The 22970-nt window shown below is 33.7% G+C and overlaps 1 protein-coding gene across 3 annotated transcripts in view; it reads left to right on the forward strand.

The window, feature by feature from the left end:
- Window positions 1–22970, forward strand: part of CNTN1 (contactin 1) — a 349297-nt gene that overhangs the window by 297219 nt on the left and 29108 nt on the right. For all 3 annotated transcript variants that reach the window (XM_038577318.1, XM_038577320.1, XM_038577319.1), the window contains 5 exons: window positions 3590–3824; window positions 6355–6458; window positions 14182–14368; window positions 16816–16928; window positions 17733–17889. In XM_038577318.1, coding sequence (XP_038433246.1) covers window positions 3590–3824; window positions 6355–6458; window positions 14182–14368; window positions 16816–16928; window positions 17733–17889 — 796 coding nt within the window. The remainder of the gene's footprint in view (window positions 1–3589; window positions 3825–6354; window positions 6459–14181; window positions 14369–16815; window positions 16929–17732; window positions 17890–22970) is intronic.

Below are 22970 nucleotides of genomic sequence, written 5' to 3' on the forward strand. Positions count from 1 at the left end.
TTCACTATTAAATGTCAAGGTGTTGAATGGTTTTTATTGATTTTGAGGGGGACCTCTCTATCTCCTGGATATGAATGCCTGTTTCCCTCCCCAAATTAGGGAATTTCTCAGCTATGATTTGTTCAAATATGCTTTGTGGTCCTCTCTCCCTTTTTCAGTGCCCTCTGGAACCCCAATTATACATAGATTCTTCCTTCTGAGGCTGTCGTTTATTTCCTTAACCTTTCCTCATGGTCTTTTCTTTTTCTCTTTTTCCTTAGCTTCCTTCCTTGCCATCAACTTGTCTTCTATGTCACTCACTCTTTCTTCCACCTAATTAGCCCTCGTCATTAGGACCTTCAGTTTGGATTGCATTTCATTTAATTGTTTTTTTAACTTTGGCCTAATTAGATCTAAATTCTGCAGTCATGAAGTCTCTTGAATCCTTTATGCTTTTTTCCAGAGCCACCAGTAACTTGATAATTGTGCTTCTGAATTGGCTTTCTGACATAGAATTGTTATCTAAATTCTGTAACTCTGTCAGAGCATACTATTTCTGATTCTTTCTTTTGTGGTGAGTTTTTCCTTGTACTCTTTTTGCTCAGTGCAGAGTGGCTGTATGAGTGGGTTGAGTCAAGAATATCAACCACATCCTAAGTAAATTTCACTCTAAATTATTCTGACAAAGTCAGAGACCTTGCTAGAAGCAAAAACCATTTTCTTTGTGGCATTCTGGCTGTTCTCTCTTTAAATCACATTTAAAGAATTTGTAGGTGTTCAGTATGGTTTGAAAGTTATCTAGGTACATTGGGGGGACCAGGTGAGTTGAGAACCCTTACTCTTCTGCCATCTTTGTATACTGCATTTTTAAACTTAATATTATTTTGCATGCAATTTTATTTTTGCAAGACTCCTTGAGGTTTTGTTATTTTTATTTGCATGGAATAAGATGTTAACTTTCATTCCAACATATTTTCATTACATCTGTAATTGAATTTTGAAAGACAAATTTTAGCTGCAGGCTTATCTAACCTGCACTTTGAATAGACATCTACTTCTAGAGTATCTGACAAACTCATGATGACTTTTTTTCTATGGAAATTGTGCATTTCACAATCCCCTATCCAAAATGTAACTTTACTTTAAGAAAAGAAAAAAGAGAGAAAAAAATCAGTGCTCAAAAGCACAAGCAAAATAAATTACTAAAATTATTATTTTTTTTCTCTGATGCAAGTCAGATCTTTTTTTTTTAATTTTTTTTTTTTTTTTTTGCAAGTCAGATCTTTTACCTGGCTTGCTATGGCTTCGTGTGCAATTCCTATCCAAAAATAGATAATGAATGCCTAAAAGATTAAGCAAACCATCAACTATCTGACTCCAGATATTTTTGAACCCACTGTAATGTGGCAACCCAATTTTAATTTATAACATTTTCTCTGGACATTCAATACCCAAAGACTTAGTTAAAAAACTTGTATCAGTGCTTGTTTTTATATTCTTATTATTTATTTATTTTGAGAAAGCATGTGTGCATGTATGCAAGAGGGGAGAAGGGCAAAGGAGCAAAGGGGGAGAGAGAATCATAAGCAGGGCTAAACCTCATGACCTGAGATCATGACCTGAACTGAAGTCAAGAGTTGGGTGCTCAACCAACTGAACCACCCAAGTGCCACTCATGCCCTTCAGCACCCGTTTTTATTTTATTTTTTAAAAGATTTTATTTATTTGAGAGAGAGAGAGAGAGAGAGAGAACATGAGCGGGGGAGGGACAGAGAGAGGGAGAGAAGGACAAACAGACTCCTAGCTGAGTAGAGAGCCTGACATGGGCCTTGCTCATGACTCCAGGATCATGACCTGAGCCAAGGACAGATGCTTAACTGACTGAGCCATCAGTGCCCCTCAGCACCTGTTTTTAAATTGGAATTTGCATTCAGAATTGAGACTTTGATCACTAGTGTAATCTATTATGATAAGTCAATCTCAGAAGTTACCCAAAAGACTTGTTATTGAGGCATCCAGAATATTTTAATGTTTTATGACCCAAAGTGCAGTTATATATCAATGTAACACATATAAGGGCAGATATTAGGAAAATTAGAATAGTTTACTCTTTTTATATGTGACTTGATTTTTTTCTTAACTTGGTGGATTATCAGTTTCAGAATAAGATGAGGGGCTTATCAAAAATTTGTAATGAGAAAAAAATAAAAAAATAAAAAAATAAAAATAAAAAATAAAAAAATTAAAAAATTAAAAAAAATTTGTAATGAGAAATCTTATTCTAAAAATTATAAATCAAGTCTCTGGGAATACAACTTGAAAATCATTATTTTTTCCCTAGTTTTATTAAGGGTTTTTTTTTTTTAATTTGGAAATTTTTTTCCAGTTGCATTGAGATTTGAAATCTCTATAGCTGAGTCTGATATACTCTAATTTGCAAAAAAGTAGGTAGGTAACTATCAATAAGGAAAATGCTTAAGCTACCATAGAAACATTAGGCTATATTTTCTAATAATGAAAAAAAAATCACAATTTGTGCATCCGTGGGATCATGCTTCAGGATGTACTTTTCTATACCATCATGTTTGATGTAAGTATATTCAAACAACTATGGTATGTTTACTTCAAGGTTTTTTCTCAAGAAAACTTTGATTTTTCTGGTGAAAAAATAAATATACAATTTACATATTTTCTTACTGACTAAATAAGACTAAATGAGTACTTACTGGAACTACTTTTACCATCACTTATAAATAATGGATTGTTAAGGCTGACATGAACTTCTTTATTGGGCAGTTGACATGTAAAATAATAAGAGTCAGAAAATAATGCCAAACAGAGCACTTCCTTTACTATTGTGTCAGACAAGGGCCCAAAGCCAGTCTCCCACAGATGAGGGCAGTATCATTTCTTCCTTCACCTTCTCTCTTTTTTCTTCCAACCAGTCTCCATTGTCTGGTTACAAGACAGATATCTTAGTCTTGTAGAACTCCCTTAACATTACCTTTCAACTCTAAAGAAAGTAACTAACTCATTCATTAAATATTGCTGGAGGCTTTCTAAGTTCTAGGAGTAAAGGTAAATGAAAGTCCCAGAAACCCTTCCCCTCATGAAACTTATATTTTAGTAATTGAGAGAAACAATGAAGTGGATAAATAAGCATATAGCATGGATCATGGGACTGTTAAAGAGAAGAAAATAAAGCAGGAATGTGGGATATGAGGTATTATGGAAAGAGTCTTGAAATGGTATATTCTGTGACTGGGAAAGCCACAACTGAGTGATTTTTACCTCAAGAAAATGAGGGAAGGGGCCTTCTGTTATATGGAAGAGCATTGTAGGGTGAAGGAATTGAATGTAAAATGCCCAGAGAGGAAGCCTCCCTTGAGATATTACAGGAAGAGCATCCTTGGTAAGCGAGTCATTACTTGTTTGAACGTGTTTTTGCCCTGGCATTTTCAGGCAGCACTAACTGATGAACATATTTTCTTAAGTACATTTTTACAAAGAACATGCTTCCTTATGTACAGTTACTATTATTTGCATTGACATTCCCCCCTATTAACTAATGTGTTGCTTAAACCTATTCAATATTTCAATTTCTATGTAGCCTTTGTCAAGAGAATACCACTACGGCAACAATTTTGGTTACATAGTGGCATTTAAGCCATTTGATGGGGAAGAATGGAAAAAAGTTACAGTTACTAATCCAGATACCGGCCGCTATGTCCACAAAGACGAGACCATGCGCCCATCTACTGCATTTCAAGTCAAAGTAAAGGCCTTTAACAACAAAGGAGATGGACCGTACAGCCTCACAGCGGTCATTAATTCAGCACAAGATGGTAGGTGAAAGAAAGACCTTACCAATAGGATGAGGGAGGGGAGAAGCTGAAGCCTCTGGCAGGCATTTGTCTGCTGCCTTTATGAACTTTCTAAGATCTTTTCATAATACTAAGCATTTAGTAAATGAGTATTACTCGGATCCAAATTAAAATGTCACTCTAACCATGTAAAGACAAGAATGCCTCCCAAACCTCTTTCATCCTTGAGATCATGTCCATGAAAGTTAGGAAATCTCCACTAAAATAGTTGTAGACTCCTGCTCCTGGCCTCTTGGTTCTAATTTTGAAGTCAGAAATTCTCCATACATGATGGGAACCTCAATATGTGTGTGCATTCACAACATTTACTGCTTATAAATTACTTAACTTACACTTTTTAGGGGAGCAAAATTTCCCCCTTTTAACCCTAAAAGTGTGTAATTATAGCATTTATGTCAGGTTTTTGTCATTACAATAGAGTACTGAAATTTTATTAAAGGGAATCTAAGCATAATTCTATGAAAATGGAGTCAGAAAGGCAGTAGAATTTTTTTCTTGGAAAAGGAAAGACTTGGAAGACTATTTAAGAGGATAAATATATAGATACTAGCCCTCTTTGTTTTTCTAGAAACTCTAACTGATCTGAGCATGGTCCTAAAGGACTCTATAGGTCTATGCTAAATAATTTATAGTTTTAGATTATACATAATGGTATTGATTTCTGTGATTTCCTATTTAAGACACTAGTTTTTTATTATGATTTTCCTATTTAAAGAAACATAAGACCTCTTTATTTTTTTTAAAGATCTACTTATTATATATCCATCTCCTGGGCACTCTGTAAATATTATTGGAAGGATTTCATTGCCTTCTGACCTAACACATTTATCCTTGGCCAAGTTCTCTTTGCACATGTATAAAAAGCACAAATGGAAGAGTGTGAGGACTTAAATCTGTAGGAGATACTCCTCTGATCTCTTAGATGAAAAACACTCTATTCATTTACCCAATTTTTACTATTTTTACTTCAAAATAAACATTTAGTTACCCCATAGAACTCACATATGCTATTCAGTCACATAGTTATTAGCTTTCATATTTGTTAAAAAGTCATTCTATGATCTTTACTTACAATACAAACATGAAAGGCAACCACATATATATTCATATGTGTGTGTGTGTTTATATGTAAGGCAACCATATATATACATATATTTTAATATATATGTGTGTAAATACACACACACACTTTTTAAGTTAGTTAACTCAACTAAATACATATAAAGAAGAAAAATAGGAATTATTTAAGTTTATAATCAATTCAAGACTTTTTAGTCCTGAGTAATAAATCTTAACATTCTCTGTGCTTGCTCTGATTCAGCAGAAATATGATAACTTGACTCAGTGTTACCTGTTTGAACAATATGAGTATATCTCACAGGGGAAATGAAAGTAAAAAGCATTTTACAAGTTACCTTCTCACCCAATGTCAATTTTTTATTGCTTTTATTTGATGCTAAAGTAGTCAGGCAAAAGGCCATGCTTGTCATCTCTTTAGTCATGGCCATCTGCATTTAATTATATTTCTTTCCTAAATGTTTCATGAGTCTCATAAAACCTGCATGTGCTGAAACTTGTATAAGTGTTCATCTTTTCTTTTCTTGCTAAGAAGTCTATCATAGTGCTACGCATTTACCTTGATTTAGAAAAGCAACAGTGTTCATGTCCAGGACATTTTTAACATAAAAGATGATTATGGCTTGTTAATAAAAGACAATAAAAATTGATCATTCTTTCTCAAAGATTTCCTTAGTTTCTTTGTGTAATTTTCATAAGGGATGTAAATTACTTTTTTTTCACTGAACAGAGGCCTTTTTGATACATACTTGACTTGATGCCCAGTTGGATGATTAGACTTATAAAAGCTTTCCTGAGCCTAAGAAGCAGTGGGTGTCACAACTTGTTTCAAAGGATCTTAAAAAAAAAAAAAAAAAAAATAGCATCTCTACGTATCTTTAGCTCCTGTAAATAAAAAGTCTGAGAAAATTGAAAATTAATTGTAATGAACAATGTTTTATAATAAATACCAAATTTCCTGTTTTTTATAATGTAGAGTTGATAAACTAAATGTAATAATTTAATCTGCATCCATGGGCTTTCTTAAGCAGATTAATTGGGAGAAATGCAAAAAAAAAAAACCAAAAACTTAGTACAGTTCTTGCTCAAATATATTAGAAAAATCCACAAAGCTTTCCATATTTTTTAAAAGTGTGTCTGTATATGTGTATTTTACATATGTAAATGTCTATATTAACATTCATGTAGATGACTATGTGTGTGCATATATCATTGATGACCATGAAATAAAGTAGTATTAGTAGAGCTAGAGAAAAAGATAGGAAATTATTGGACTTACCTTATTTTACAAATATGAAAACTAATTGAAAATATTAAAATATAGTTTTAATCCATTTATTCAGCAAATGGTGCTATTTGAATTTTGTTATATAAGGATCTTATATAAGAATATAATGTTCTCATCAAATTTCAGCTCCCAGTGAAGCCCCAACAGAAGTAGGTGTAAAAGTCTTATCATCTTCTGAGATATCTGTTCATTGGGAGCATGTTGTAGAAAAAATAGTGGAAAGCTATCAGGTGAGTTCAATTTTTATAAAACTATATACATTTATTCATAAGTGTATTAGCATCAGTTTTCAAATATGTTCCATCTTTCAATGTTCTGTGGCCATTGATTTATGTGGCAACTAACACTGTAATCTCTATGTTTAATATGTTGGGCATTTGTAAGCTAATTCCTAAAAATAAGGCACAGGTTTCTAACTGACCTATCCAGGAGAGATGTAGAATCCTGTGCATTCATAGTGAGCCAAAATAAAAACTAAGGTGATAACACTCATGGTTAAGCAAAATCTTTTGAGACATTCTCATAAAATTCTGGTATATTTTAAGTTTTTTTTTGAAATCATTTTGGTAATTTATAAAAGCATCCTTAAAATGTTTATTCTATTTGTCTCAGTAGTTCTAGTTCTAAAAATCTCTATAAAGGAAATACCCATAACATATGCCAAATATATGTCTCATAATGTGATCTGTGAAGGTAGAAAATTGGTAACTTTGAAAATATCACAAAGAAAACTTCCTCTGATTTGGGTCTTTAAAGACCAGCAGAAATAGCCAGATAGAAAGGGGAGGATTTGTATTAAAGGGGAAAAGACCTGGAAAATTGAAGCTGGAATGGGGTCTCTAACACAAGATTAGCAAAATTTAGCCATGATTGTGCAGGAAAAGTGAAATCATCTCATATTTTTAAGCACAAAGAGTGAAAATGGAATTGGCAATATCCTATCTTTGCAGGTGATCAAATGGATGCCAGAGGTTCAATGACTTGCTTCAGCACAAATTAAGTGTCAAAGCAATATGTAAAACTCAGCTTTTCTGATTCACAGTTCAGGGCTTTATGCCAAACCACAGACTCCTCTCTGTTTTAGACAGTGAATGGACAGTGAATGACCTTCGGAGGCTACAGGCAGTGAGCTGCCCACCCAGTCAGCTAGCCCTCTCAATTCTTGTGTTCTCCCTTCTTCATCTTTCCATGAAATATTAACTCCTTGAGGGTAGGATTTTGTCTGCTTTGCTCTCTCAGTGGAAGAACAGTGCTGGACTCAGAGTAAACACTAAACAGATGCTCACTGAGTGCTGATAGTAATACTGAAGTATGATCAAATCATGTGTTACAATCTGGCTTTTTCAAAGCCATGTTTCTAAGGAGTAACCACAAAACCAACCCAAGCTTTAAGTTTTAAATATGTAAAATATCAGGAAGCTCTACATCTCCTCTCTCTCTCTTTTTTTTTTTTTTTTGTACTGTAGGTTACGATTTTGATGCATCTCAAAGTGTCTTCAGATAAGCTTTGCAAGGGTTGAGCTGAAGTTATTACAAAAAGAGTGAAATGGTAGAAGTAAACTGGAAAGACCCAATATTCATAAATTATTAAATTGACAATTACTTTTACCGCTATTATAAAAGGAATGGGAAAAATAGAGAAATTCACTACCTGTTACAAACCCCTGTAATAAATTTAAGGTTTGATGGGAGAAGACACCAGTATTTGGAACTTGAAAGTCATGTTTTGGACCAGAGCATTTTTTCTTAAAAGATTAGTTACTTACTTTTTAAAAGATTTTATTTATTTGAGAGACAGAGAAAGGGAGAGAGAGAGAGAGAGAGAGAGCAGGAGTGGGAGGAGGAGGGACAAGCAGGCTCCCCACTGAGCAGGAAGCCTGATGTGGGCTTAATCCCAGGACTCCAGCATCATGAGCCAAAGGCAGACATTTAACCAACTGAACCACCCAGGTTCCTCGAAGAAAAGATTGTTTAATACATAACTCACTCACGAATTAAATTGCTAATTATATTCTGCTTTTTAAAAAACATTTTTGCCTAAGAATTATGTATTGACTATTTTATAATTTCTAACAAGCAGAAAACAAAGAAAATATGAGGTGGGAAGCAATGATAATAATCAGAAAATAAGCTTTTTTCATTGGAAGTAAACATCAATTAAGAATTTTCAATTAAATAGCAAAAAATTTTTAGCAGATCATATTTTCTCAAATGATAATTTTCAAGGAAAAAATATATGCCATTGTGGAATTTAATTTCACAGATATCTGACTTTTTGCAGCTCCATAGTAAGTAGAAAATTGTCAGCTCTGTTGCCAAGCAGATCCAGATTGATCTGCTCTGAGGAATTTGGTACAAAATTTATTTGAAATTTGGTACAAAATTTATTTGTAATTTCTGAGTGTTGTTTTTTTCACCTGGAAAGCTGAGAAAGTAATCATCCCTCATAGGACTGTTGTGTGGAATGAAATGAAAGCATTTAATGCTTTTCCTTGTTCTATGTCATTGAATAGTTGAAGACGATGATGATGATGATATCAGTGATGAAAATGATAATAATATTAAATATAAGAATGAAAGCATTTGTTGAGCCCTTGCTATGCTAAACAGTTAAGCTTATTGTATTGAATCCACATGATCCTAGGGAATAGATACTATTATTATCCCTGTTGTAAAGATGAAGAATTTGAAATTTAGAAACATATGTCTGGGTAATAATTGGCATAACCAGATTAGAACCTAGGTCTTGTCTTTCCAAATAAATTAAAAATATTGGAAATAAATTACAAGATTATTGTTTCCATTTGTTCTTTCTTAAAAACCTTTTGAGTCTTTGACACAGAACCTTGAATATCAAAGAGACAAGCATGAAAGCTCAAAAGAGAATATCTGTAACATTTATCCTCCTGTAAGAAAATGCCCCTGTATGGGGGTATGTGGGGTTCCTCGACTGAGTATAATGTGGTTATTGTTTCTATTTTAAAATATGATGGGAGAAGCCAGCAGTTTAACAAGATAGATGGTTGAGAAAACTAATATCCCAGTGCACTTCCTATAAAAAGGTACTCAGAGTCTAAGTTATAAAGAAACAGAGAAAAAAAGTAACACATTAAGAAAATAAAATAAAAAACTGGAGAAGCCTAGCTCCTATGTGATTGACCCCATCTCAAGGTTAATTTCCTGATATTTCAAGTGAGAACTGTAGGCAATTGAGTTTAAAAATAATCTCTTCCCTTGTGGTTTTAAAGTACATCTCAGTAGAGTGTTTAAGTTTTACTCATTTTTTCCTCTTGCCTAAAGAGCTCCCCACTTCGAACCTTAATACCATTAAGTTTTCCTGCAGCATAGGTGAACTAGAAGAATGTAAGAAGTGCTCACCCAGCAGGTAAAAACATTCACTTCACTTAATGAAAGCAAGCAAAATATGCTATCAGGAATAACAAATGCAAAAACTCTTAGCAGCTGAATCAGAGATTAATGCAGATAATTGACTTCACAATTATCTTAAAATTTTTTTTTAAGATTTTATAAATTTATTTATGAGAGACACAGAGAGAGGCAGAGACAGAGGGGGAAGCAAGCTCTCACAAGGAGCCTGATGTGGGACTTGATCCCTGGACCGGGATCGGGCCCTGAGCCAAAGGCAGATGCTCAACCACTGAGCCATCCAGGGATCTTTATCTTAAAAGATTTTCAATCCTGAGTAATCTACTTAAATTTTGTTAAAGGTTGATTTATTATGGTGAGCATAAACTAATACTTAGGAAGTGCTTCATTTTCTGATTTTGACGAAGGCATCTATATTTATCTGGATCTCCTCAAAGCAGAGTCTGACACACAGGTGTGGGAAAACGTAGTGTTTTATTGTTGCTGTTGTTTGTTTGTTTGTTTGTTTTAATATGATTACAGGGAACAAGGATGAGGAAAGAGGGTAATGGACAGGGAAAGGGGAAGCTCAGATAGGAAGATGCTTTATGATTTTGGCAAACCCTGTGGGCAGCCCGTACTGTATTGTGTGGGATCTTTGAGGGCCTTTAGAATGTGGCTCAGAACTGCCCTTCCTGGGAGGAAAGGGGAGGTGGAGCATTCCTCCACTCTTGTTCCCCACTGGTGAAGGGTGGCCCCATGAGCATCACCTCCCCTCTCACTTACATGGACTGAGGGATAAGTTTCACTTGCAACATCAACATCAACCTGAGACTGGGAGTGAGAGGTCGTAGCGCTAGCACAAGTGAAATGCTAACTGGTTGTACGTACAAGCAGTTAATTGAAGCCTACATAGAATTGGTTGGTCCCTGCACCAGTGGCTGAAATAAAAGAATTTTAAATAGTTCCCCAAAGATGTAAGAATACAGATTTGAATGATTTCTATTACTGCTATTCCTTTCACATAGAATATACTAATAACCTAAGCAGTCTGATACTTGGATAGTATAGTTATTATATATTTCTAGAGATTGAGATATTTTGTGTCAGTCTCATTTTTTCAATTAAATAATCATATTAATTTTTTTTCTAAATGCTATATTAAACACTTAACCAAAGACTATTAACTTGTCACATGATTTTTTTTTTCTCAGAAAACTCAATTGAAAGGACAGAACTTAGAAATCTGATACAAAAGTTTATCAAAGTAGAAAATAATACTTTGGGGCAATCCTAATTTTCAGAAGTGCTAAACATCTTTAGGCATTTCCATAATTGTAATATCCATTTCTTTATTCTAATCCCCTTTGGAGAAAATGAGGTTAAAAGAGCCATTTTTCCTGCAAATTTCTTAAATTTTCCTGGGAGGAGTATAACTATATTATCTTTGTACAAAAGTAGTCCTGGCATAGCACACAAATTTATGGAAAGTATGATATTCTTTTGCTAAAGGTTTTCCTTTTAGCTTCCTAATACTTTCGTAAAGAGTGCCTTTTCTTGGGGCAAAATAATATACTTCGATCTCTCTGTCAAAGATATGTGATTTTATGTGAACTTAAACATTTTGATTTCTTCCTTTATTTTCTTAATGAGATCTATGATAACTAATGTCAGCTTGGTCTTCACTGCATTCCCAGCACCCAGCACAGTAACTGGTACAAAATGGTACCTGATAGCTATTTGTTCAATGAGTGAAAAAGTATCATACATCAAATGCAGTCCTATGCACACAGTGTCAAAAATAAATAATATATACCTGTCTTCAAAGAATTTCTAATCTAATAGGAGTAGAGAAAGACAAGTCATGAGTCAGTTTCATAATTGTTTAATAAACACTATGATAGATTTACAGTAGACAAAGGATGCTGTGAGGATTTTAGAAATAGTAGAGAAAGAGTGAAAATTATAAAATGTCACAGCATTAAATAGAAATAGATACATTGTATGTTACTGTAGCACATGAAGGTGAATGTATGGTTTACTATCCATAAAGCAGGACCTGCAGTGTGTATGTGTTATGTATTTTCTAGTCATGATAATCCATTTCCACTAATTCATCCAGGCTCTCTTTTGGTCTCCTTGGTGATTAATCAAAAGCAACACATGTGTTTTGCTCTATGACTAACGGGTTGCACCCTCACTCCAAGCTATTTTCTCATAGATTATTGTCAGTGCTTCACCACATTGAGAAACTCAGTGAGATGATCAAGATGTAACAGCCCAAATTTATTATCTGTTTGAAAATGAAGTGCATGGCCAGTGGCTAGTTCAGAGAAAAATAGATGGTGCCATATATTACATATATCTACTATTTATTTTAGTATACTTTGAAAACATTGTAAGTTACATGTAAACATATACTTCAAAGAGAGATTATTAAATCAACTCATTTTGTCTCAGATGCTTTCATTTATAAAGATTAACTATACTGTGAAAAGTTCAAACAACTCTCATTGTCTAAAATAAGGAAGTGAAGGACTATTTGGCACACTCAATAATTCTTTCTGCTTCCTAGTTAAAAGGCATAGCTAAGTCACTGATTTAATTTATTGTGAATTTTAATGGAGACTGACCACACAAATCCCTGCTAAAATTTGATGAATAAAGTCATTTCTCATTTCAGATATAGGTACAAATAGTAAATTAATAAAAGCTTTGTTCTTTTGTTTTGTATTACCAAAATGCCTCATGGAAATTTGAGTGAGAAGGTAGAAAATTTTTGTCACATTAATTCCTCATCTTAGTAGATGAGGCTTCTAGAAATGGCCTTTATTATATTAATCTGGTTAAAAAGTTTCTTTAAGCTGGATAGGAAATTTGTTATAATGGAATGAGGATTTTAAAAGGTGGTATATATCTCAGTCGACAAGCATACATATGGAAATGCATGAAATTCATGGACTTTGAATGCTATAAAACATTTTAGGGTATGTGGCTAATACTACTTTAGTGCCTGACATTTCCTTAGCTCTTCAGTGAAGCAATACGAGTGGCCTATGTATTATCTAGTTCAAATGCCCACTAAAATATAGGCCATCCTCCTTCTCAGATGAGAAGACTCAGACTCACTGTCTGAACACTTTTTAGAACCCAGAAACACTCCTTCTCAAGGAAGCTCCCCTCCTTCGAAAGGCTTTTGTCTACCAACTGAGATCTGTCTCTGGAGACATTTGTTGCAATTCTACTTCCTTGGTTCTAAGCCCATTCTTCTCAGAAGACAGGAATGCCAAGGAGATCCTATCAAAACCATTAGGAAAAGTATTATTGATGTGAGAAAAATGAATACAAGTAAGCAAAATAAAAATATTCCAAAGGAAACCAATTAGCAATTTAGTAACCAGCCTTTGTTCTGAAGTGTGCTCATTCTACATATAAACTTTACTTTGTTACTAAGTGAATTGGAGCCATCTAGTTCTATTTTATGATGATTTGTTTTGTGTAAATTAATCATTCAAAATTATTTAAATATTAGATATTATTGTCTAGGTTCACAATTGGTTAATTGTGAAACTAAATGTCCATCACTTTATAGACAGGGAATCTAAAATATGTAAAATACCAATATATTTATAAGCAATCCTTTCCTTTTCATTTACATTCTAGATATATAGATTTCTGGCCAATAAAACAGCCATATTAGAAGGATAAGAATTATAATTCACAACTTCTACTTAAACTTTAGGAGACAAGAAAGAATGTTATTGATACATTTGTTGGTAAAAGTGACCAGTTCTAATCATAACATGGATAACATTTTTAAAGGTAGGAATGCCTGGGTGGCTCAGTGGTTGAGCGTCTGCCTTTGGCTTAGGGCGTGATCCTGGAGTCCTGGGATAGAGTCCCCCATCGGGCTCTCCACAGGGAGCCTGCTTCTCCCTCTGCCTATGTCTCTGCCTCTCTCTCTGTGTGTCTCTCATGAATAAATAAATAAAATCTTTCAAAAAATGTTTAAATAAATTTATTTAAGGATAAATAGGTTCCTCAACTATTAAGCTATTAGGCATAGTATTTCTGATATCTGGCCTCAATATAGGTTCAAAGGAAATAATTTTGCATACATATTTCTAAAATGAGCTAGCAGAAAATTATTGCACTGGCATGTTCTAGGCCACATGACTGTTTTTGTCAAACAAATTTCCTGTTTTATTAATGACTCATAACAAATTTGATATGATATAAACAGAAATAAAACAGAAAACAAATGTTAAAAATTATTGTGGAAATGCTTCCAGAGATCAGTGTTATACTTTGAAGGTAAATCATATGCAATTTGGGGTTTTTTTCTCTTTTGTTGTTAGTGTGAGACTATTCAGGCCATGAGATGAGCCTTCGATTTGTCTTTGAGATCTTTCATTGACCTACATTATGTGCCTTGTCATATTCTGACAGAAGTATAAGTATCATCAAGTAAGATTTGAGTATATGGCACTCAGCCAGCATTATTAGTATCAGAGCCAGTTGAAAAGGATTTTCACAATTGAAATGTCTGAGTCTTGACAGAATCTAACTCAATTTGAATGTTTACAGATTCGGTACTGGGCTGCCCATGACAAAGAAGCAGCTGCCCATAGAGTTCAGGTCACCAGTCAAGAGTACTCAGCCAGACTAGAGAACCTTCTGCCCGATACCCAATACTTTGTCGAAGTCAGGGCCTGCAATAGTGCAGGGTGTGGACCTCCCAGTGACATGATTGAGACCTTCACCAAGAAAGCACGTGAGTTTCAACATTTGCATTCTAGACTTGGCAAAAAATACCAGTTGACGTAATCACCATGCAGGTACATTTAAGAGAAATTTACTCTCGAACAGTCTTAGCACATACAGTTTTCAATTTTATCCTTTACAATCACCCAAGATTAAAAAAAAATCCCACATTGTTAGTTATTGTATATGATGGAAAAACGTGGAGAATGTCTTCCTGCATTTAATGTCCCAGTATAGAAACAAAATGACAGAAGCTCTCTTTGTAAAGACCTCCCGCCCCTCAAATTTTGTGTCATTAGATAATCAATTTGTCTCTCTGTTATTATTTTGAACAATGTTTTTATAGGAGTGCATCAATAGCATGAGAAAATTAAAACTCTGTTTATTTTCCTTACTTTTATTTATAAGCCTTTGTTATTGCACAGTGCAAATGCAAGTTAAATGTTATAGCATTCTGTTTGCTCTCTTATTACCATATGTTCTAATTGTTTATATAACAAATGCCTACCCTGCTTAGATCTTTCAGTCATTCTTGCCTCTCCGGCTTCACTTTGATATCTCCTTCTTGAACCCACATTGAATGTATAGAAAAAGAGAATTTATGTTCAAGACTCTAGGGAGTTTTGCAAGAATTTAAAGACATGAATACAATTAGGGTTTGACAATTTATAAAATTACTTGGGGAAAAAGTAACAACATGGCGGTAAGATATCAGACTTTGGTGTTGGATATGGGTTTCAGATTTGTCTTTGCCACTTACTAAATGTGTGACAATAGACAAATTACCTCATACCTTTAAACCTGTTTTCTAATTTGTAAAAGGAGCATTCATTCCTGGGGCATTTGTTCTTTTTATTTTTTTTCCCGTTTATTCATTCATCAAAAGTATATTATGTGCCCATCACTGTTCTAATTAATGATGGAGGATACAGAAGGGATTGAGCCAGATCCAGAGCTTCTTCTCATAGGATTTACAACTTAATGGAAGGACATAGAAAAAAAAAACTGACAAATAAGTATGTTTGAAAATATCAGATGACAGGGCAATAAAATGAATAAACATAATAAAATTGAAGGTGACTTGGGTGGGAGCTGAATTCCAATTAAGTGATCAGAAAAAGCCTCTTTGAGAAGATGCCATGTGAGTCATATATATGAGTATATGAGTCATAAGAAGGGCCTACTATGTGATGACTGGCAGGGTGGAAACTATTTCAGGTAGAGAAAATAACTAGTGTAAAGCCTTAAGTGGGAATAGTTTTGGTATGCTTTGAGTATAGATAGACCAGTGGGCCCAGAGTGTAGGCTGAGGTGAGAAGAGGAAGTATGCTGGGGTTGAAATATAAAGGACCTCATAGCTGTAAGTCATGTTAGGAGTTAGAATTTTTTCTAAGTCTCATAAGAGCCATTGGAAGGTTTTAAGGTAGAGAGTGATACCTAATTTATAATTTATATATATATATATATATATTATATATAATATAAATATATATATTATGTATATTATATATATTTATAATTTATATATATTATAATATTATATATATATAAATTAAATTATATATATATAAATTAAAAGGAATAAAATAAGGTTATTCTGGCTTCTGGATGGGCAATGGGTGGTGATGGAGTAAGAGTAAAGTCAAAAGAGCCAATTAGGGGAAAATTTTAGATGATAGAACTAATTGATAATGGATATAGAGAGAAGTAGAAAATTTTCTGCAGACAGAGTTGACAATTTGGTGCTGATTTGGATGTTGGCATGGATGAAATGGAAGACTGAGTACTGGATTTTTGATTTAGAAACTCAGAATTCAATCATGTTATTTGCCAAAAATGGGAAAACCCACAGAGAGGAAGATTTGGAAGTACATGGCAAATGTTCCATCCTGATTACATTTGAGAACCTTTTAGACATCCAAGTAGAGAGAGGCAATTGGGACAAATCCTAGGTCATGTCAACATCTTGAATTAGGCAGAGGACATGAACCAGCATGGGATGGTTAATGGAAAGGAGCAGCCAGAGAGGTAGAATGAAAACCAAATGTTAAGAAATCATGAATTTAAGAAAAGGATGAGATTCAGAAAGGGATTAGAAGGTCAACTCTCTTGAATTCTGCAAAGGTATTAAGTCTGAAAGGAATGAAACATGACATTAGATTTGACTGACTGGAGATGATAGATGACCTTAAAAAACAGCAGCTATAAAAGGTGGTGAAAAAGAAACCCAAGCAAAGAACAATGACAAGAGACTAAAAGATATTTATATGACCTACCTCACAGGCCATGGGTACATTAAAGGAATCCAAGGACAGAACTAAGCAGCCTAGTGTGTGGCATGTAGTAAGCACTCAGTAGCTTTTGTTGTCACATCATTAGCATAATTGACTCTAGGCAGTTTGCAGAACTTAAGTTGGATATGGTGACTGTCACTTGCATATTATTACTTTTCCACAGCTCCAAGCCAGCCACCAAGAATTATCAGTTCCATAAGATCTGGTTCACGCTACATAATTACCTGGGATCATGTGGTTGCGCTATCAAATGAATCAACAGTGACAGGATATAAGGTATGTAAAAGATTACAGGATTAGTCCACACACAGGCTTTATTCTTATAAAAAGTGATTGATGTTTGGACTTAATTGATGTTTGTTTCAACAAAACCCATTCAGCTTTCTTATTCTAGCCATACAGCAGAATCAAATGACATAACACCATGTTAAATTTTGAAATGAGGAAATATGTGAATTCTACAAAAATGGTATGTCAAGTGAGCAAGATAGGTAGAATAACTGCTTTAAGGAATAGAGTTGTTAAAATAATCAGTGCATAAAGAGGAGAAAGAATCCATTTTTGTTTGGCAATGACTTAAGAGTGTTGCCTAATGCACAGCACACTCTGTATTGAGTTGCATTCCATAAATGAACAAACAAAAAGGAAAAAGATTATTTCTGTATATTCTCTATATCACATATTTTTATTGAATACTAAACTTTAGGAATAATGTAAAAAAATTAAATTATGAGACAATATCTTAAGATGACTTCAATATGTTGAAAGAGCCCTCATTTTATACCTCTTCCATAAGAAAAAAAACCTCATTTACCCCCTGTCTTTAATTTAGGTGATTAAAAAAAAAAAAAAAAAAAAAGTCAGCTGCTTAAGAAACTTCCCCTTGGATCACCCTAAAAAAATAGGTGAAATCGATTTTTGTGAATTAAAAATAACATGAATTTTCCATCTAGTGTTACACACAGCTTTCTATGATTTTTTATTAATAAGAGTCTAAAACATTTTCATTATAGTTTTAGTGTTTTGGCATTGGCTCATTAGTCCACTTTATTAAGTATACCTATTTTGGTACTTTTTCAGGTACTCTATAGACCTGATGGCCAGCATGATGGCAAGCTATATTCAACTCACAAACACTCCATAGAAGTCCCAATCCCCAGGGATGGAGAGTATGTTGTAGAGGTTCGTGCACACAGTGATGGAGGAGATGGAGTAGTGTCTCAAGTCAAAATTTCAGGTAAGCCAGGCATTTAAGATGCATTTCCATTAAGTATTTGTAAGGTTTTAGGCCAAAAAAGATTCTCAAGAACAAAGGTAGGATTGATATGCACACCAATATCAGTGTTTTCCTAGGTAAATTTGAAATGTCAAAGATGTCCTGAAACTTGGTATTTCTTCTTTTATGAGTCACAAAAGTAATTTTGCAACATACCTCATACTTTTTGATTATTATCTGGATGACAAAGCATAATTATACCATAATGCAAGTAAGATAATAGCATTGTAAGGTAACAGATGGTAGCCACACTTACAGTAAGCATACATAACATACATGCTTGTTGAATCATTATGTAGTACACTTGTCTCATTATATGCCAACTATACTTCAATTAAAAAAAATCACAATGCTGCATTATAGTTTTACATAATACTAGACCATTAGATAATAATATCCAGACTTCTCATAACAAAAGGAAATTCACTGAACTACTATTAATACCCTTCGAACTCCTTTTTCTTTGTCCTGTACCTATTAATATAATAATAAAATAGAAAGACACCAAATGGTAGCTTCTTCCTTTACCCCTCTCTCTGTGTCTCAGCACATGTGTTCTTTTTCTGCAAACTTATTTTTCACAGCATTGGTTAATCCAAAATAAATACTTAAGGCAATGACTTCCTGTCTTTTTGGGATTTGTAGAACTCTATCATTTAAATTTTGATATTTTTTTTCTCATTCTGTATGATATAGTTTAATTATAATGAATTAAAATTGGTATTAATTTGAGAGTTTTATGAGACTGAAGTACTATAAGATGCTAAATTAAAGACAAGAATAACTGATTCAGAAAAAAATTATAATTTGTATCTAAATAGATGAGTATGTTATATATTTAACTAATAATCAATTCTTTAATGCCAGAATTTTTAGTCTGACCATAATTGCACAAAGAAACTGTAGAATTAACATCAGGGAGTATCAAATATTTGGTGAATAGTACCATTCTAGAATTTCCCTATTTAAGTGTGGATTTATTTGCAAATTGTCTAAATAGGTTTTCACATAAATTTAATTTACATTGATTTTTTTAGACATTATTATTATGTCTCTTTAGAAAATTTGGAAATTACCAAAATTTGAAAGGAGAAAAAATCAGTCATATTCCAAATATTTTAAGTTAGCTACAATTCTTCTAGTTCTCTTATACACATATGTAATTTTATGGTTTTGTTTCTGTTGAATATACCATGTAATATCCTATCCTACTTTTATGAATCATGTTAAATGGACAGTCCCCATGTCATTCAAATTTTGTAAATTTCACTTAAAATTATACCTAATATTCTCTGAAGCAAATGTATGAAATTTACCTAGAGAAAAGCATTAGACTGTAAATCTAAGAATACCATTTCAGTTTTCTCTATAATAAGTAGTACTATTTTGAATACATTTTTTATAAATTAACCTTTCTGCAGGTTAAATGTAAATAATTACATATTTTACTTTTATATTGCCAATTAAAAAAAAGCCATTAATTATGCTCCTGCTATCATTGTATATGAGTACATTTTCCACGTTACCACTCCAAAGTTAGTCTCTTTTTTTTAGCCATTACTATTATAATGGGAGAAAATGGCATCTTTTTTATTTTAAAACATTTTCTACCTTCTGAACTTTGATAACACAGTTTCAGTAGTTTCAAACTTAGCAGGGCTGTTCCACAAAAGGAAGTCAGAGGGAAATGTGGATATTATTTCAAGGGTGATAAAGTACAAAAGAATCCAGCAAACTGCTTTTGAAAACCAACCTTCCCTGTCAAGAAGTTGACATAGCTTACTCTTGCTCTCTTCATTTCCTTACTCTTCATTTATCATCCCTAATATGAAGCAGAACCCAGTTCCTGAGGGTTAGACTACAGAAGTTTGTAGCTAGAGAGGCTGTAGCAGTGATGAGAGCATCAGCATAGTTATAACCAGTGATCTGCTGAGAAGTGTTAAACTGACTCTCCTGGGATAAGTCCGCCTGGGTTAGTCCGCCAATTTCTGTGGTGTAAATATTTCCATCATGTCTGATTTCAAACTTCCCATGTGACTTCACTAAATGTGGAGCTAAGGAAAGATGCTGAGTAACATACCATTTTATATGTATAATATTGCCACTGTACAGATGCAGTAGACATAACCTCAAGAGCATTGGTAACATTAAAATGCAGTAAAATAATTAGGAAGTTATGAGTTTTGAGAACTTGCTACCTTTGTTTTAATTAATTAATAAGTTTACATAATTTCAACTTTAGTAAGTGTTTTTTAACAACTTGTTCACATATTTCCTAAAAAATTACCAATTAGCTGTTGGGAGGTGGCAGGGGCCACCTGCAGCACACCACAATTATACTCTGACATCCCAGTGAAATAGCCCACATAGAAGGCACAGAACATGCTATTTATTTATTTATTTATTTATTTATATATTTAATAAATTTATTTTTTATTGGTGTTCAATTTACCAACATACAGAATAACACCCAGTGCTCATCCCGTCAAGTGCCCCCTTCAGTGCCCGTCACCCATTCACCCCCACCCCCCACCCTCCTCCCCTTCCACCACCCCTAGTTCGTTTCCCAGAGTTAGGAGTCTTTATGTTCTGTCTCCCTTTCTGATATTTCCCACACATTTCTTCTCCCTTCCCTTATATTTTTAAAGAAAATTTAAATGTACTCAGAATAGTTCCCTTTTGGCCAACTAATGGACAATATTCTTATTAAGGCAGAATTTCTATTATTTATTTATTATTCTAACCATGACTATACAAAGAAACTATACAATGAACATTAAGAAATGTCAAGTGTTTGGTGGATAGTACCATTCTAAAATTCCCTTAAGTTTATTTGCAAACTGTTTAAATTATTTCTAATGAGAGAAGCACATGAATGCAAACAAATTTTAGGCTTTCTTGTAAATTTAAAAGACTCAATACTTTGTTTCTATTTTCATGACTAAAATATGTAGTCAGGAGGGAGTATAAAGCTAGATTTTAATGTTTATAAGCATTATGCTGTTCATTTATTTGCTCATTTATTCATTCAACAAATATATGTTAAATGCCTACAGTGTGTCAGGCGCAGTTCATATATTTAAAATATATTTTATATATAAAGTAGTAACTAGAATTTTCTGAATCTTGACATGGCAGGTTCCTTCTTGTCATTTTTGTTTCTGCGCTAATGTGACCTCCTGAGAGAAGATTATATAACCACCAATTTAAGAAATCCCTTATTTTAATTCTGTATCATTCATTCATAATATTTATAACTACTCAAAATTACATTATTAATTTTTTAAGATTTATTTATTTATTTATTTATGTATTTATTTATTTATGAGAGAGAGAGAGAGACAGAGGGAGAAGCAGTCTCCATGCAGGGAGCCCAACGTGGGACTCAATCCCGGGTCTCCAGAATCACACCCTGGGCTAAAGGCGGCACTAAACCTCTGAGCCACCGGGGCTGCCCAAATTATCTTATTCATTAATTCTGTTTATTGTCTATCTCCATCCTTATTTGAACATAAGCTCCATGGGAATAAGCTCTTGTCTGACTTCTTTAACCTTTGAATCTCTAGTACATAGGAGACGTTTTTGGCACATAACAGTGGTTTAACATATATTAGCTAAATTAATTTATGATTTATGCATAGAATAAAACTTAGTTTAAGAACAATTTGGGTAATTTAAATTACAGTTTATATGTCCAGAATGTTGATACACCTCCTCGTTAGGCACAAGGTTTGTATTATGCCACATGGTAATCCACAATTTGATTCATACAAAGCTTAAGACATCATGTGAGAGATAGTCTAGAAAATTATTGGATATGGTGATTTGCATCTCCACTCCTCTCTGATTTGAACACTTATTGCTATCATTATTCCCTATCAGATGTTTACAGCTGGCAAATGTAACACCACAAATGTTTCATCAGAAATGCACTATCTCTAAGGAATTATTTTGTTTTTTCCTAAGGAATTCTATATTGTCGCTTAAGAATCTTTTGTTTTTATTCATCAATATGAGCTAAATTAGAAATGTGCAAATAGCTATAAAGTATTTTGAATATCAATTTTAATAAGCTAGTTTGCCTTATTGCATACTATAAATTGTAGAATTTAGATTAAGGATCTGTCATAACTAAATATCCACAAAGAAGCATTTCATGCATTTCATTATTTGTATGAATGTGCATATTTTGAGCTTTTATTCTTCCTTCTAGTTTTTATTTATTTTTTAATTTTTTTTTTACGATAGTCACACACACAGAGAGAGAGAGAGAGAGAGGCAGAGACATAGGCAGAGGGAGAAGCAGGCTCCATGCACTGGGAGCCCGACGTGGGATTCGATCCGGGTCTCCAGGATCGCGCCCTGGGCCAAAGGCAGGCGCTAAACCGCTGCGCCACCCAGGGATCCCTTCCTTCTAGTTTTTAACAGATAACAGATATCTTAGTCAAATCAGGGAATACTTTTAAGGGCATTTTAGAGGCTGGACTTCCTCCTAAGGACAAGTCATAACCATTTGGAAACTTTAAGGTGGTTGGAGTAACATAATCAGATGTTTGCACTTGAAAAATCACTTTGGTGATTGTGGAAAATGTATTAACAGGGAAGAAAGATGTAAGGAGATGAATTACAAGGTTATTATTATAGAATGATTAAAAGATGATGATGGCCAAGACTTAAAGAGGGCAGTGGTGAAGTCTAGGGTGGGTTTTCAAAGTGCAAGGCATCTCTTCCATTTGATTTAAAGTTGCTGTATATTCATTGCATTGATTTTGTAGCTTCTAATTAATCTGTAATTTATTCTGATGTTACCATAGATGATGTAATGTCATCATTTAACCTACTACTTTTGGTAACTCCAAGTTATTAAGTTAGACTATATAACCAAAGCCACTGACTTAAACACTGATGAAAAACATATTTTATATTTTCACTTTGTCCTCTTCTTCCTAGTAGCAAGAGAGGAAGGGCTAGGAAGCCATTCTCGAGATGAAACTTTTAGATATTAACTTCATTACCCGCGGGCTTCCTTCTATACTACCCAA

This window comes from Canis lupus, chromosome 27, assembly GCF_011100685.1.
Source record: "Canis lupus familiaris isolate Mischka breed German Shepherd chromosome 27, alternate assembly UU_Cfam_GSD_1.0, whole genome shotgun sequence".
NCBI classification, from domain to species: domain Eukaryota; kingdom Metazoa; phylum Chordata; class Mammalia; order Carnivora; family Canidae; genus Canis; species Canis lupus.